At 38.5% G+C, this 17,608-nt stretch overlaps 1 protein-coding gene across 1 annotated transcript in view; it reads left to right on the top strand.

Annotated features, from left to right (window-relative positions):
- Positions 1 to 8,649: 8,649 nt before the first annotated feature.
- The window catches only part of LOC132910481 (palmitoleoyl-protein carboxylesterase NOTUM), a 32,795-nt gene continuing 23,836 nt past the window's right edge, over positions 8,650 to 17,608 (top strand). The window contains exon 1 of the mRNA XM_060966216.1: positions 8,650 to 10,246. Coding sequence (XP_060822199.1) covers positions 10,229 to 10,246 — 18 coding nt within the window. The 5' untranslated portion in view covers positions 8,650 to 10,228. The remainder of the gene's footprint in view (positions 10,247 to 17,608) is intronic.

The following is a 17,608-nucleotide window of genomic DNA, read 5'->3' as shown; positions in this document are numbered from 1 at the left end:
GTAGTTTCACTAGGTGGTAATTGAAAAACCATACATGAAAATAGAATTTCACAGGTCGAGTAGAGCTTGTAATTTGAAATTCAACAAACTTGCTAGGAATATCGAATTCTGTCGATACTAATTTTTATTTACACCATACCCTTCTGGATTATGTAAAATCAATTTCCTTTCGTTCCGAGATCTATATTACGATCTCTTTAAAGTTCTTCAAATCAGTGGAATATTTGTGTCGAGCTATAATATGTCGAATTATTACAATATATATAATAACCTTCTCTTACAAAATATTTGAACCATCAAATTCCTATGAATTTACTTTTAATGGATTTACCTGCAAACCTTTTCTATCGTACAAAATCAGTTCCTCGTTGAGATTACAATCTCTGTATTGAATATTCGTGTATCTCGGTCAGATTTGGAAACAGTTAAGGGGAAAGAATAAAACAGTCTACGGATTACATGATCGTGCAACAGCTCGTGGACATCGACATGCATTACGTTAACTTATCGAGTGCTTGGCAACCGCATCGGCACCGGAGTACATAGCAATAACAATAAAATAAAGGCTTATGGGGCCGCAGTCAGGATCGTTTTCGCGAAAAGGCACCGAAACGACATTATCGATATTTATTTAACCGCGTCCCCTGTAATATTCGGAACGATTGCCGGCATTTAAAAGCGTTCGACGTCACTGTAGGTGTTCGCTCCCTGTGCAACGTAATATTGTGTGCAGGCGTGCGCGAGCGACCGTCGAATAATAATTAGAGGACCCATCGGCGCTGGTGGTCGCGCTTTTACCATAACTCTTGGTCCCCTCTTGTCGTCTTAAAAATGCTTTATTCTCGATCCTGGAATCGTACCTGTGACGCAAACGACCGAAGAACGGGATAACAAGGCCAACAAGGCTACTCTTTCCTCGCGCGTTATTGCCGTGAACGGCGAGTTTAAGCCTTAAACGAGACTTGCTCGTCTGCATCGAAGCTAAATCGTCGAGGTTCGTCGTCGTAACTCGGGGATGGAGTAGTGATGCGATCGACATCGAACCAAGATATACGATAAACAGCAATTTCGCGGTGAATGTAAAACAGAAAAAGGGAAACTATGGTGTTAATTCAATTTGAAATTTCGGCGTCGAAATTACCGCGTGCCCGCGATTATGGTAATGCAGACCAGTCGGGATGGCTGGCAGCGCGCTGTCAGAGGAACGATAAATTTTCATAAATCATGTTGCATGCGAGCGTCCGCTGCGCGATATTTCATGCTAATTTCGCAAATTGCCAGCTTCGACGGCTTTTTGATTCTAGAATCGAATCAGTTTAGCTACGGAAAGCGGCGAGATGAAAGCCACCCCGATGTTTACATAATGTTGGTTCACCACGAACCTCGGCACCCATCCCTAGCTAATTCTAACTTCCCTCCTCTTACGATTTTCCTAGGTACATCTACCTCGGGCTATTCTCCTCCCGCCACCGATTCCCATTTCTATTTCCATCGAAGTTTTCTTCCATGATTTTTCCTACTTGGTCCATTTTATCTGCCGTCCTACTTCTTGGAACATCCCCTTCACGATCATTGTACCATTATCCCAGCCTTATCGTCGCCTCCTTATCTGCAAACCAGATCAGATCCTCTCGTTTATTTTTCTTTTACTGATTGCAGATCTCTTGTACGTCCCCTTAAGATCCTTGTTCTTTCAGACAACCTTTTTTCCTTTGTTCTCGGTTTTCTCGAGCTAATCAACGACTACTTCTCCTTTCATCGCTTCCAACTTACTATCTTTGGGTTTTTCTCTTTCTTTCTATCCTTCGTCGTTTGTTCTTTCGTATTTGCTACATTTCGTCCCTTTCTTTCGTCTAATTCTTACTTCCGCCTGATACCAACCCCTCATCCCCTCTCTACATTCATTCAATCTTCTTCTTAGACCAGAGGCGTCCCGCTTTATTCTTAGTCCTTGGTTCGAACGCGACACACGCATCCACCTTTCCTGCGTGGCGAGCTGCGTGGCGAACATCAAACGTGCCGACAGCCACGATGTGCACCTGCCTCCGTCACGCGTCCAGGTAAACGGTTCATTCTGTCCTTCTCCCGCCCCTTATACGAGCATTCTCATTACTCCCACTCTACGGCGCCGTACTCTTGCCAGGGCCGTATATGTTGCCTGCTTGTGTACTATCCTGGATAAACAGTGTCTTTGATCTACTACGCATATAGCCACCCTTGGCAGTTGAATAAATTCTGAAAACCCAAGTCGTCTCGTTTAAGATGTACATTCTTGTTTAGTTTCATTCGATTCTTATTTTTTATTTGCGATTTGTATTATTTGTTGAGATTCTGACATTTGTTTTCTTCTCTATATTTACATTGTGTATACATATGTCTATACATTATGTGGCAGCGTAGCAGTCCTGATAAGATTTATAGTCTATATTATAGATAAGATTTTTAGAACAACGGTGTCCTTTGATCTACCGATACAGTTAAATGAGATTTCAAGGAGGAAAGTAGGAAGAGGAAGGATTTTATATAATGAAAATTCAGTCGTTGAGTAATATCGTCGGATTATAAATGATGATAAGAGTTAATTAATATTGAGTTGAATTAAATTAATTGCTAGGATAATTATGTGTTATATATAACTAAAATTAATTAAATAACTTCACTCAACTCTTGTAAGTTATTTACTATGATACAAAGGAAGATTGAGTGTGACATTTTTAATTACACGTAAGCGTCTTATCGTAGTTAAATATTTTAAACTAGCTCTCGAGTGAAAGTCGATGCGGAAGACCGCCGTGTGTTTAGGGAGAAAGATCGATGAGGTAGCAGTTCCACGAATAAACAGTTAGGTGTTAAGGAACCTGACCAGGCTCTCGTCAACCAGGTAGCACAACGAGCCCCCTGGTCCCCTTTTTTAATTAGTAAGAACACCAAACACGAGCAACGAGCAATCATTAACGACCACTCTTTTGTTATTCCCATTCTACGGGTATTTCAAAGCATTCAAAAACATTCCATAGATTATACAACGCAACGTATCGCAAAGTGATACACCTGGACAGGAGATGATTCTACTAACAAAGATAAGTCGAAAATAAAGAATAAAGCTTCTTCGTTTGCTGTCTCGTTTTTTAGAAAATAAATTTGAAAATTCCCTATGTATATGTCAATTTACAATTAATTATATAAAGTATGTACTTTGATAAGTTGTTTAAGTGGTTCAGGACGGGTGAACATTACTGGAGCAATGAATAAATACTGGTCATTTTAAAAATTAAATAAGATTTATTACAACTAAGAACACAATCTAGGTACTTCAACAATTTGTTTTAAACTATACTAGTTGTGAAAAATTTGTTCGCACTTTGTATGTCACGAATAACAATTACTGGACGATCAAGAGTTATCAGTTCGACTCTTTTTTGCTCGAATTTGGGATGTATTTATAATATTGACCGAGGCACGCGTGACTTTACGTCTGGGCACAGTATGGCATCATTTTTGTTTAGAATAGATACATGTGCAGACTTCCACGTGCAACTTGCTCGTGGAATCCGTTTGGCCACTACACGCGTGGAATCCGCACAAGCAGAAACATCCGTCTCGATGCAATACGTTCTGGGAAGTCACGGCACCTCTACTTGCCAGGCTATTAATTAACTGAACGATAAATATATTTGTGCTAATTAAAACTGATTTCAAATATTAGTACATTATATCTTTTTTGTAAAATAGTAATAAAATGTAGTACATTATAATCATCCAAAAAAATGAGAAATATGGCCATGGAAGGAAATTCTAATCGGTGAATATTTTTTTTCATCGCTACTTCTTCCATTTTCATAAAAGATATAACTTAGAAAAAACGAAGCTGGCACCCCGCTGGGGGTAGCCACCCACATGCTATATTTATTTTTATTTTATTTTTTTTCACCAATAAGATATAACACTTTACCAAATGTCCTTCAGGACAAATTGTAAAAAAGAACCAAAATAAAAATAAAAAAAAACTTCTTCCATTTAAATTGTACGATTTTATGAAACTTAAAAAGAAAGCTAAGATATTGATATCGAAATACATATTTATAAGAAACCAAAGCTAAGTAAAATAGATTAATTTATTTTTGCATACAAAATAACCTTCTGCAAGGGTGTGATACACGGCAAGGCTGTTCTGAGACACCCTGTATACACGTTCGCTATCTCCATGCGGAGTTTAAGTCTCGCGAGCAGCATTCACAATGGGATTGTAAAAACGTTATTATCATTAATTTTCACCGGTATGGCGGAATGGCCGTGGCACAACAGCGAGAATTAATGGTAATAATACACGAGGCTCCGGCTGTTTGTAAAGAATCGCGGCAGACTAAGAGAACGCCCGTTGCATCCCTTTTTTTCCGACGACGAATTTTCCTTTTCCCCGAACTCCCTTTCAGAGGGGACGAGAGACACACCGATATCAGTTTCTACGAAACGACGATTCAGGCAACTCGGTGAGCAGCATCGAGAAAGAGAGCATTACCGAACAGGCCAAAGGGGGAGGATAAGCGAGAAAAAAAGAGATAAACGAGAGAAGCGACGAAGGAGAAGGGATGAAAGGTGCCGACTGCCCTCCATGAGATGCTCCCCTCCTGTGGCTCCCCTTTTCTCGATTACACCTGGTCACGACGCCATTCCCGTATCCCACTCCTGTTAGTGTCAAATCACCGTGTTACGTGTCCTACTGTGAAGTCAACGTTCCTGTCCTCGACGGATGGACCATGATGCTCCACGGACTAAGACGTGCCCCGCTTTTGCGACGCAAACCTGACATACTTTTTAGCTTCGTTCCTTTTGATGGTTCGGTGGATGGTTGGCCAATTGTCTGTGAAGAATTGTAGAGAAAAGTTTGCAGTTTGGATCGCTCTAAGATCGTTTTATGAAGGTTTCCTACGAAGATAAAGATTCTTAAGGACATTTTTATCTCGTGCAATTGAACTATATTCGCTATGGACATAATGGAAGTATTTGTAAGAATACATTTTATACGTATTGTAATGTATCTTTTGTTGAAAAAATATCGATGTTTCGAGAAGACACTTGTCGCATAATGTAAGTACGTATATTGAGCGAGAGATACGAGTGTCGGATATCGACTCTATATTCTACTTAGATTTCTTCTATTCTATGTCTTTGCTTTTATTTCTTTCTCTTTTACATTTTCTTTCACACGAATTTACACGGGAATTTTCTCATTTCCCCGAATTTGTTTCTTCCTATTTCCAAAACACGTTTTCATTCGCGCGTTTCGATTTCAAATCTTTCGATCTCATCTAGACCCGATCATCGATTGTAATCGAGCAATCTCATATTTGTTTCTCGATTTCTCGATTGCGTATACATGCGAAGAAGGTGATCAAATTTTAATCGAATCATTTCGTTTTCTCTCGTCGATTATCGTTTTAAAAGTCCGCCAAAGACGGAGCGGCCACAGCCGCGAACGATCGTTTCGACTCCCGATCGGCCTCAATTGGTATCGACCGGTTCAGCGATGACTCACGCCATAAGATTCCTGATACGGTAGACCCGATCTTTTGCTTATCGTTTAGTCGACCACGATAACATCCTGGCGTCACGTTCTTCGTTAATAACGTCATTTCGATCGCCTCGAGCTGGTGTCTCCATAAAGAAATCTGCTAGAGATCGGCAAAAAGTTATGCTTGTCCACTCTCTCTACGGTATATCACGTCTGCGTATACGTGTCGTGTGGAAGTTTACTACATTTAGTGGTTTCCATTATAGTTTCCTTCGTCGTTTGCTGCTTTCAACCCCCATGGGGTAGTTTCAGATAAATCAATATTGAATTAACAGGTTGTTTTAATCAATTTATGACGGAGCAATATATATTGCTTTAATTAATATTGACTTAAGCTAAAGATGTTTAAAAGGGACGATTTCACTGTTTTAAAGTAAGATAAATGGAAAAGATTTGCTTAATTAAATTGGGCGAGCTGAAAAATTAAATTAATTTCTTTGCGAAGCAAATTACAAAGAAAGTAAAAAGAACTCAATGCATATTTAACTACGTACGCTAAAAGATCTAATCTACAAGTAAAATTTTATTAAGAAAGTGGTAGTATGTTTTGTTTAAAAGCATTGAATCAAACTTGACACAAATTACATCAAACTGGCGATAACATCTTATTGAAGATTAAGCGAATAATGCTTTAGAATAACACGAGAAACTTACACTTTGAAACGCAAAACTTTTCTTATACCTAAACTATCTCGATTCACTCTCGATCGTAGAATAATCAATCTTTCCAATAATCAGTGATCATTGAATAATCCGACAATCGATAATCCATTACAGTTACAGAAAATTCTTCTCAATTTCGTTACTCCAATTACCATATTATAAAATATTAATAGAAAAACAGCATCTGCTTATATAACAAAAATGACACAAATGACATTTTTTCTCTCCTAAATTGCTATGCGACGTTTGGTTCATAGGTTCCTCGAATCGGTGCGATCACCTCGGTGGAACAAGCGGATATCTAAGCGAGTATCGTGCAGCCTTCCCGGCAGGCAGGCGGCTTCTAGCTGCTAATGATCGCGGTGTACCGTAACGTGCTACACGATTTCAACGATAAACTACAGCGCACCCGGCAGCACCCGCGGCACCGCAAACCCGTTTTTCGAGCAATAGGCTTTTTCTACCCGATACGCCTCCCCCTTCGTTCACCGGCACAACCCCCGCCGCAGCTTCGATAAGGAGATTTAACGATATATGGATCGCGTGAAAACGGCTTGTAAGGTAGGGAAGATCGAGCAGAATTTATGTTAAAATAATGTGAACGAGTTTTATCACAATGTAACGATCTATTGATTGAACGAGAAGTCTCACATTGCTCTAATAGAGATAATCTTCTAAAACAAATAACAAAATAAACCACTGTTGATATTTTCGCAACTTGTTCATTTAATCAAAGGTCCACAACACATGGCCTCTCATAATGCAACAATAAATATATCGGAATCCTTCCGAAGGGTGGACCAAATTTCTCTTACAGGATGTTTATGCAGTTTTATATTTCCGTAGTCATAACTAAAGAGAAAGAGAAAGAGAGAGAGAGAGAGAGAGGGAGATTTCGCCTAATAAATACTATATATTCTTATCCTTATTCGGGTATTTGATTTATTTTTGCGTGCCACAGATGTCGTGTATGTTCTTTATCTTTTTTATCACTTTGCACTTATAAATTTCTATAATCTACCTATCATAAGATAATGATCGATTGTTTTATTGTATAATTAGAGTAATAAGTTTGGAAAGTATAGTCTCTTTATGCCGTTATTAGATTCAATAAATAAACCCTTTACACTGGTATGTCGAGTGTGACTCGACGTCAGTTTTTATCCCAGGAACTCCTTTGTCGAATCCCACTCGACATTCTTTCCACTTTTTTTTGTAAAACGTGCGAAAGAAAACCAGGAATGCATCCTGGAAATTATTTCAAGATATGTCATGCACTTAAAATTTACAAAACACAACAATACTGTTAATAAAACTGGTATTTAAGTGAATTTGTTTCTTCCTTTATTTATTTAAATTGTCTTATTTTTGAGTTAAAGTAAATTCCAAATAAAACACTTAAAAGCGTTGGGAGCTGCTGGTAACGAAATTGAAATAAAATTCGGAGTGCAACGTGTTAATATCACGTAATCCGGTGACGCAGTTGCAGCGATATTGATAATGTGAAAATTGTTTCTTGTGTTAATTTCACCGATAAAAACAGGAAAAAGGAAGAACAAATTTTAGAAGAACTTATAAACTATCTCTTTTGAAAAGTTTCACTGTATAAAGATGTGTAGGAACGTAACAGAAAAATTTTCGCGGTACAAAGTGTCGAATAAGTGAAGATCTATCGAACTTTTCAGAAGATATTTAGAAGTACTTAAAATGCTAATGGTTAGCAGGATATTCTTTATAAGGCAGATAGTTTCCTCTCCTTATAGTCTGTAATTCTGAAATATTGGATACAAGAGCGTATTCGTTAGGGAGTTACGAAAACTTACAAGTGAAGTGATGAAAGTTTACGTAACATTACGAAGAAAGGAGGACACTCTGAGGTAAATGAAGCAATCTAAATATGTACATGTATCGAACAACGTTACACTTAAACTTTTTTATCGAAGTATAAACATGTTACTCTTCTGTGAGCGACACGTTTGCTTTATAATGCTACTACGTATTACTAAATAAGGTTCCAAAATGTAAATGGTCGAAAGATCAGTATAAAATTAGTATAAAATAAACTAATGTAATTCAACAAAATCTCACAAAACGTTTTGTCTAGATAATAATTGTATACTGTAACTTTATACCAAGTCAAGACGCAAAATGTTTACGAGCATTCAAAGCTACTGCTTGTCTGCGTAGTTAAATTCTAACGACGAATCTATACTATTCTAAGGACAACAATTACCATAGCGAAATTTCCTAATCAAAACAACCCTCCAAGTGAAATCGTCTCCATCGCCCCTCCCTTATCCCTCTCCAACCGATTCTCTGTGACTCGATGCCTTCCCCTGCCCTTCCGCACCGACACTGTTGTCTGGTTACTTCGCGCGGTTTAACCTGGCCCGATTGTCAGTCAGTGCCAAGCTCCGATGGTGCAAGGAACCTCCAACCATTCGGAGTAGTATACCCGTACCTGAGAGTCACGTGAAGTCCTTGAATCTTACAATTAGATACCGCGTGGATCTTTCGATCTTCCAGCTCACGAGAGCCACCTTCGTATGTGTTATCCGAACAACAGTAAACCGAAGTAGACTTAAATTTATCCGTTAAAGAGTAAATAGTGTCATAACAGGTATATTTAGAAAAATAAAATTGGCAACTCTTGGAAAGAAAGTATCCAGGAAGATTGAGAGTATCGAAGGTTGCGGAAGAACAGAATTTTTTACGAAAGGAATTTTGAAACTTTAAAGGGAGCAAATTATGTACACTGTGGTATGAAACAATAAAAATTATTAACACGTAGTAGACAGCATTATATATAATATTCATTAATAAGTTACATGAAACAAAATTTCCCAGAATAATTCATAGTACATATCTACAAATGAACGAACCACCCTCTGGAAATATTGTAAAATACAGAAGAAGAATCTCCAAAAATCTACTTACCAAATAATATCTCCCACCAATAGAAATTAACAAAAATATACTAAAAGTTATTTCAAGATAACCGTAAATTGTCACCAAAATCCTATGACATTGTGAGGAATAATAGTGTCATCATACATCCCCCATGTGTGCTGTCGATCAAATTCCCGTTTAGTGGAAAGCGCGGAGGTGAAATCTGAGGAATAAAGAGTACAATAGAGGTGGCGACGCGAAGGATCAGGGGATAAAAAGAGACGTAAGGATAGACGAAAAGGGACAGAAGGTTCCTCCCCTAAAAATCCCCCGTCAATTAATCTTCCCCCGGGCTGTGGTCTTCCGGGTCTGAAAAAGAGCGGCGCGGACGCAGCCGTCAAAGAAAACACCCACAACAAACAAGCGGCAAAAGAGCAAGAAGAGGCCGGCAGCAACAAAGCGGCCGACGAACAAGAAGAGAGGCAAACGGCGAACGAGAGAAAGGGTGAAGCGCGAAGAAGAGGAGGTGTCGGTCGCTGTTCCTCGGCCGTGGCCGGCACGTGCGCGCACCGACTCTCCTCGTGACTCGGAAGAAGGGCTCGGCCCGCAGGAAGGAACGAAGAAGGAGAAGAGAAGAGGAAGCGTGTGAAGCGAAAAGTGGCGGCAGTTCGCCGCGAACCGTCAACGAGGACGTGTATCGAGCAGACCGGTTCGAGCCGGACCGAGCATTTTCACGCGTTCTGTCACCACGTGGTCTTTGCACTCCGCTTCGACAGAAAACGAGCAAGTTTTTTCTTTCATCTTTTCCAACAGTATTCTTTCGCATGGAACATATCATCGAGCGGATATACATTGACTCGTGTCGAATGTCACGTCGGACATCGATTATTATAGAGAGGAATCGAGGTTTTTGTCACGTTGATGACAGTATGACGAATTATCGTGGTGTTTTTGGCTTGTGAAGCATTGTCACGAGGAGAGATGCAGAGGGTGAAGATGATCGAAGGGTGATCGGGAAGTTGAAGTTGGTTTACTCTGGGAAGCTTCCTGAGTGGCATTGGAGTACTGACGATCGGCGAACACCCGGAACTGAGCAACGAGAAGATGAGAATGGAGCTGCAGGTGAGTTTAAAGCTTTCTCTTGGTGCTTTTAAGAAGCGTAAGTTTGAGAAGCGTAAGACGTTTTCTTTTGACAGTTCGTTGTGTTTTTGGAGTAATACGTTTTTTTTTAATCGTATAAAGATATTGTATTGTAGGATCAAGAGTTAACTGTTATTTCTTACTGTAAGTATTTGATGAAACGTCCGTGGAACTTCTTTATAGTTAACGAGAAAGAGAAGTAAAACTCTTTGCAAAGATTTTCATTGTAACAGAAACGTGGAACAATCTGAAAATATTAACGATAATTCTAATACTAAAATATCTTAAAAAAATTCATCGGTACGGAATAATAATACGGCATCTTGTCATTCTTGTCATCTAGATTAGATACATTCGTGATAATAAATACGACACAAAAAACCATAAGCAACCTGTTTTATGCTTAATAATCATACGTTACATTACGTGACGTTACGTTTATATATAGATTTTCTCGTACATGCAATAAAAGAGTTGAAAAAGATAATCTTGTTTATAATTAAGCTATGATCATTTATACACTTATGTGAAATTGAAAGAAAACAAATTTCTATAAAATGCGCATAATATGCAAAAACATATTATATATTCAAAGTAAAGCAAAAACCATATAAATGACATGTAATCAACGAATGTTATAAAGTCCATGAATACATAAACAAATCAAAAAACGGGAGAGAGTGATGAAGAGCAATGCGCGTTGTTAAGAACCAGTAGATTCCCATGCTGTTTCTATTTTATGCCAACGAAAAGGTTGATGTGTATGTGTAAGCGTAAAACGGGTAGCGGCAAGACAACCCGATTTTCTTCTAACGCTCTTTGATCATCTCCAGCTTTCACGGTCCCCTGTTATACTTCTCCCTCCATTGTACACCCCCAACCTGCTCCGACGTCTGGTCAGGTCAGTTACCTACGCTTTCGAGTTTTAACTTTTAAGTACGATTTAACAAAAGCTTTTGAACCTCTTGCTTTCACGAAATTTCCGGCCATCCAGGGTTTATTTGACTTTTGCCAGCGTGCCCCTAATCCTCTAGATACTTCTCCTTTGTTTCGACCGCCCCCGCAATCCCTATCTTTTTCCTTTCTTTTTCTTTTTTGCTTTCTTTTCGGTTGCAATCTGTTTGAAGTTGCCACTGTTACGTGTATCACTTAATCGGATCGAGTTCCATGTTTCTGACACAATTTCTTGTGAATGATGTTTAAAATAACAAAGTACTGCTGTGTTGGGAACTTAAGAGGTCCGTGGTTTTAATCTTATTGTAGTTTTAATATAATAATAATAATTCCTTTAATTATTTATATTAGCATTAAATGTTTAATGATACTGTCCTTTTTAAAGGATACAATATATTATTTCAGAGCACTGATACAATTGATAATCATGTAGTAATATGGAAAAATATGTAAAATGTGCGAATTAAAGTGCTTGTCATGATACAATCATTTAGTAGATAAAACAAGTTTCTTAAATTACGTAATACATTAAAACATAAATTTGTATAAATATACGTAGTGTTGTGATAAAAAAAATAAAATAGTAAAATGTATAGCAGTGGTATTGGTTAACTTGATCTCTGACACCAATGGAAAGATTGTTCCACTTTTTAAAATCCACCTCATTCACCTCTAAATCTTTCCAGCGCTCAAAATTTAAAATTTATCAACCAAACTAGAAATGTTATAAATTGACAACAATGCACTTTTTTCTGAATAAAACAATGGATAAAAGCTTGGATTTCTCTGTCCATTATATGTCTTTTCGTATATCTTCCACTTCAATATGTTTGGTATACACTTTACTGGTTTAAAATTTATAGCTGATCAGTTTGGCCTCTGGCAGACTCAATTGTCAAACAGAATAAGAGCAGAATGTTGAGACCACGGTAGCCAGAGATATAAGATATCTTCGCAGCAGGCTAATTAAATTCAGAACACGCTGAAATTTCTTCCGCTAGATTTAAGAGCAAAGAGCCGTCGAGATTGTTGGACTTCCTCGAGTCCGACGTCGAAGTTCCAACCGGGGGCGGCACATGCGTCTGGAACGAGACCGCACGCGATCCTCGAACACATAATAAATCACGCTCGCGAATCGAGACGCATGCGACAAACCGCGAGAACGAACGACTCGCCTAAATTTATGGCTGTTCTTTGTCCATACCCATGGGATGCACGCTGGTGTCTTTGGTTGCGCCATTGGATACGTGGCGCCAAAACTCTACCGTCCTCTCCGCTTTCTTTCTTTTTTATCCCTCGATTAATTACGTTCAGATTCCACGAGCCGTCCGATGCTCGTGACATTTCGTTGCGCCTCAAAGGGGCAAGACATTGTAATTTATTGCGAACGTGGCTGTCGACTTGAGGAGAGAACTTTGCTACTTCCGTGAAATCTTCTCGGGAGGATTAAATGGATAGAGGTCGCAACTTGAGGAATGGTTCGTCCCTGGTTGTTTAGAGAACTGAGTTCTCGTGCACACGTAATTTATGGGACAATAATATTAGGGGATTGAGCTGGTACATGTTGGAGTTTGTATTGTTGTAATTATGTGTCAAATATGGTAATCAGGAGACTTGCAAATTAGAAAATTTAGTGCTGAAGATTTCACCAATGATACTAGTTAAATTGTGCGCAAGAGGACCGCTGGTTTGATTTAAAATTCTCTATCTATATATTTTGAACTTTTTACTTGTATTAGGAAAAGTAATCTTGATAATGGAATTTTATAACTATTTATATTTAAATTGTCATTAAGTCGTTCTTCTCTGTTACCAATGGTTCCAAAATCGGCAAATTTTCGTTTTAATGATTGCGCTACTAAAGCACGTCGGGTTATTTGATCTCAAGGGAAATCGTCTGCTCAGTATCAAGTTTCGAACACTCGTTCAATGAACAGAAAAATCTGCTTTGAACGAGAAAACATGCGTCATCCGGTAAAAGAATTTCTTACCGAGCTTTGAAGTCTAATCTTCAGATCTTTGACCCGTCTTTAAAAGAAGATCGTTCGTTTAAAGCGAAAAATCCGAAACATCGTTCGTCGTTAATCGTTTAAAAATTACCCGAAAGACATTAAACTTTAAAAACTCACCCCTAAATTTTATGCGATCCTCGCTGTATCGATTACTATATCTTATTTTATATGCTTTTGTATATCATACGCATCCCTGTGTGTCATTACCAAATTGAGAATATTTATACTAATATTTTTATAAACATTCTCAAGGAAATAGAATCCAAGCAGAAATCATTTTAACTGTTAAATATTATAACGAGTTCTCTATTTTCTACATTTTCTGTATTCTTGCATTTTATGTGTATTCTGTGCATTTTTGCGCCTTTAGATTTTTCATAAATTCATAAAAATCTGCACTCTAATAATTACACTTTTCAATTCTCCACATGTGCATAAAAATCCGCGCTCTAGCCATGATCTTTCCAATCGATCTCAAATCGACGAAATTCCCACTGCATCGTATCCAAGATACCTGAAAAAGAGAATCTGTAGTCTGGTTGGTACGCAACGCGTGTCTCCCAAAATAGGGGATCGAAAACGCTCGCGAAAAACAAAAGGAAGTCGAGAAGGAGGACTCCGCGGCACCTGCTAAAGGAGGCAAGGTTAATGGCACGCAATGTTTGCTCGGATATCCTTTGGCACTGTGTTCAAGCCCCGTTAATGAGTCTAAATTGATTTCGAGCAGTGCATGACCGACATCAAAGGGTAGACGTGCAACAAGTACAACTCCGACGAGAGAAAGAGCCGAAAGGCAGAGATTACAATTTAAGCATGTTTACATCGAGATTCCGTTTGTGATCTCGCGCGCCATGCATAGTCTTTGCATCGATTCTCCCCTTTCTCCGACTCGCCCATTGCGACTGCTTTCTCGTTTCCTCCGCTCGTTAAGCCCTTCTATCTCTTATCTATTCGCCTTTCCACTGCATTTGCGTCGGAACGTTTTGTTTCGATTCGCCAAAGCTGGATTTTCGGTTAGATTTGCGGTTGAATCTCTGTGTGTCTTTTCGGTTAGCTCACAGAAAGATGCTCCATCGTTGTTGTAGCGTTTTGTACGTTTTGGTGAATTGTCGAGAAGTGTTCCTACTTTGAATTGATTTTCTAACAATAAGAGTCTGATTTGAAAATTTTAGTCGATCAAAGAAATTCCGGTGACTATTTTGTTAACCCTTGACTGATATTGATTGCTTTATCAGCCGTTACACTGAAATGGGAATGGGTTAAGTTAAATGAAACTCTAAGGTATCTCAATAAGAAATTTAAACTTACAATATAACCTATGGTATAAGGATTATATAATAGCACGTATTATCGAATAGCATAGTTATAACAATATTTGTACTGTTAGGAGTATTCCAAAATCCTACAGTAGCAACTAAAAATAAACTTTCAATTTTTTTTAATGTCATGGATCGATCGAATAGATCTGTCATTTTCGTTGTTTGCATAGAAATAATTATATTGTTTAACCGAAGTTTCTAGTAATTAGTCTTCAGTGTAATATTAACCGTTACCTATGATTATTTCCTATTTATCGGATAGTTCGTTTATTTCATAGCGGTTGAATTTTATAACTTTTTTATTTTTGTTAGGATATTCTTCCAACACACAGTATGGAATATTTTTTCTGTCAGGAAGTTCCATAAAGATGAAAACAAACCATCAATCTGCCTAAAAAAAGGCCGTAAAAGCTGTCGTTTCGGATTTTTCTATCTGACATTTATAAAAAAATACAACGTCCAAGACACTTTGTTATTGAATGATTTATCGATCAAATTTTTAATAGTTCAAATATATTTGGTTAAGACACATAGTATACTTAATATGATTTTATTGCCAGTAATGTAAGAAAAGTGGAAAATATTAAAAGAAGAATATTATTATAAATTACGTAGGCTTATTACATTTCATAGCAATAATTACCGATCTTAATTACGTAAAGGTGCGTTTTTAACTCATTACATCAGCGTATACCTCCGTTATCTAGATCTGCTTCCATTACTATGTTTCAAATTAAAGAACACCGACGAAACAAATTACAGTCTCGCGATTGTAATCGTATGAATCACTGATTAATTCATTCGATTATATTCTCGACAGAAACCGTTCTCTCTCCTCGAGCTTTACTCCTACCGAAGAATTAACTTGTGGTCTGCGAAACTCGTAATACTCTCATTCTCAGTAGATATATTCATATTGTTCGATTGCTTGCCATAACTTATTGAGTTTAAAACATCTCCGGTTTTCGCAACAAACTCTCACTGGTTCCGCGTGTCGTTCCACGTTCAACCGAATGTCCGGAATGTCCTGAATACCGAGTCATTGTCTAGTTGTAAGACGGTGAATTAGCGGTCGCACGTTTTTCCAAGCCGGCAGATTGCTGCAGCCGGAATGTGAACGTCAAAAATGGGAGCAGTGGTGTTAGATAGGCTCGCAAAGAATTCTAACTGTATGCTTAACGAGAATTGCGCAGGTTGTTTCCAAACAAGAGGATTTTGTATTTAATACTTGAAAAAAGGTAGAAAAAGAAACGAGTAAAAATAGTAAGGAAATAAATGGAAAAAAGGAAATAAAAAGAGATTTTTAAAAAATTGAGTAATTTGTATTAGAACCTTGTTTATATGAGCTCTATCTATGTAAAGGAAATTTAAGTTAGTGTCTGACTAAATGAACTTCTGGTTCCTACTTGTTGATTGAAACGGTTTACTCGAACAAGAATTCCTACGACGAGTTCTTATCAGGTACATAAATTACTTGACTCCTAGCAGATTCGTATAAACGGATCCATTGTAAAAATGTTACGAAACTAAAATAACTTCGAACTAAAGAAACAAATATTGAATTAAACTCAATTACCAATAAAATGTCGATTATGAAAATTAAGGCTTCCGGGGTACAAATCCATAAAACCTTGAAAAAGTATAGCATGTGTTTCGACGTTATTCAGTACCAACGTATATCGTTCAACCCCTAATGAAACTACAGTTACGTCAGCGAAAAGCGGAAGTCTCCTAAGATAACTACAAAAGTAAACAAAGAACAAAGTATACAAGAGTTTAAGACATCGCACTAAAAACTTCATTAAAATTGAAAACTCAATGCCAGAAAGCAAACCCTCAATACCACTTCTCAAATACAACTTCCAAACTTTCCACGGTTTTCTCCTTAACACGGTTCTATATAGCACCCCTTCCTATAGAGACACATAGAACGTGGTCCTGGGGCAATGAGAAACCTTCTGGATCGCATCGTTTATGCTTGGCTACCGAAGCTCGTCCAACTCGAGATCTACCTGGTGTGTAGCCCCTGGCTAGGAATTAGCACACGTCCACGTTGATGTTTAGTTTAGACGGGGCAGGTTGTCTAGTTCGTTACACTTTAAGAGGACTCGACAAACCCGAATCAACAACGACCCCATGACGACTCTTCCTCAACGACGACGGCGACAGCGACGGCGGCGGCAATGACGACAACGACGTTGGTACCTGACGTAGAATTGGACGAGGATAACGATGACGACAACGACGACGCTTCTGCCGTGGGGCGGTGAGCAATTAGCGACACAGCGCGGCGAGATCAGAGGCTGAGGGCGGGGTGGGGAGCGGCGGCCTAATTACACACGGTACCGACCGACTTCAAAGGAGCCGACAGTCTCTCTCCTCCGAGCCATCCCCTCCGAACGGCGGGCCCAAGAACAACGCTCCTCTTCCTCGTATACCCCACAGCCCAGCCAGCCGTCGGCGACGCTGACCTGACTAGCCCCCGATGCTCCCTTTCTCTTTTTTCCTTTCCGCCTTTCTCTTTCTTCCTTTCTGTCGTCTCTTCCTTGTTAGTTGCTCGCTCGTGCTTCGTTTTCCAATGATCACGTGCCCTGAGATCATACACTACAGGTACTCTGTCTGCTAGATACCATTACTACCCTATCAACTATCAATTTTTGACTGGTTGATCAAGTTTATGAAGAGAACGGTGTTAAAAGGTTCTGGGTTACGTTTAGAGGGAAATTTGGAAAATATTTGCACGGTAGAATTTCATTCATACGAACCAGATGTTAGTTAATATCCGGTTAACTGAGCTTTTACCAATTGAATCTGCTTATTTGAACATGAGTACTTATTATGTAAACTTAATGTAATAGATAATGAGAAAACCGAATGGACATCGTATAAATAGTAATTATATGGACGTTAATGAGTTCTGTTTACAGTTTATCAGTTCTATTTACATACAAACTATCACGGTATATCTGTGACTAATTAAAAAATAATCTGGTAGATCAACGAATTAAAATGAAGCAGTAGATATGACAAATTAAAGATGAATTTTTCAGTGAAAAGAA

The sequence above is a fragment of the Bombus pascuorum genome, chromosome 9, assembly GCF_905332965.1.
Source record: "Bombus pascuorum chromosome 9, iyBomPasc1.1, whole genome shotgun sequence".
Lineage (NCBI taxonomy): Eukaryota > Metazoa > Arthropoda > Insecta > Hymenoptera > Apidae > Bombus > Bombus pascuorum.
This window is presented reverse-complemented; position numbering and strand designations above follow the sequence as displayed.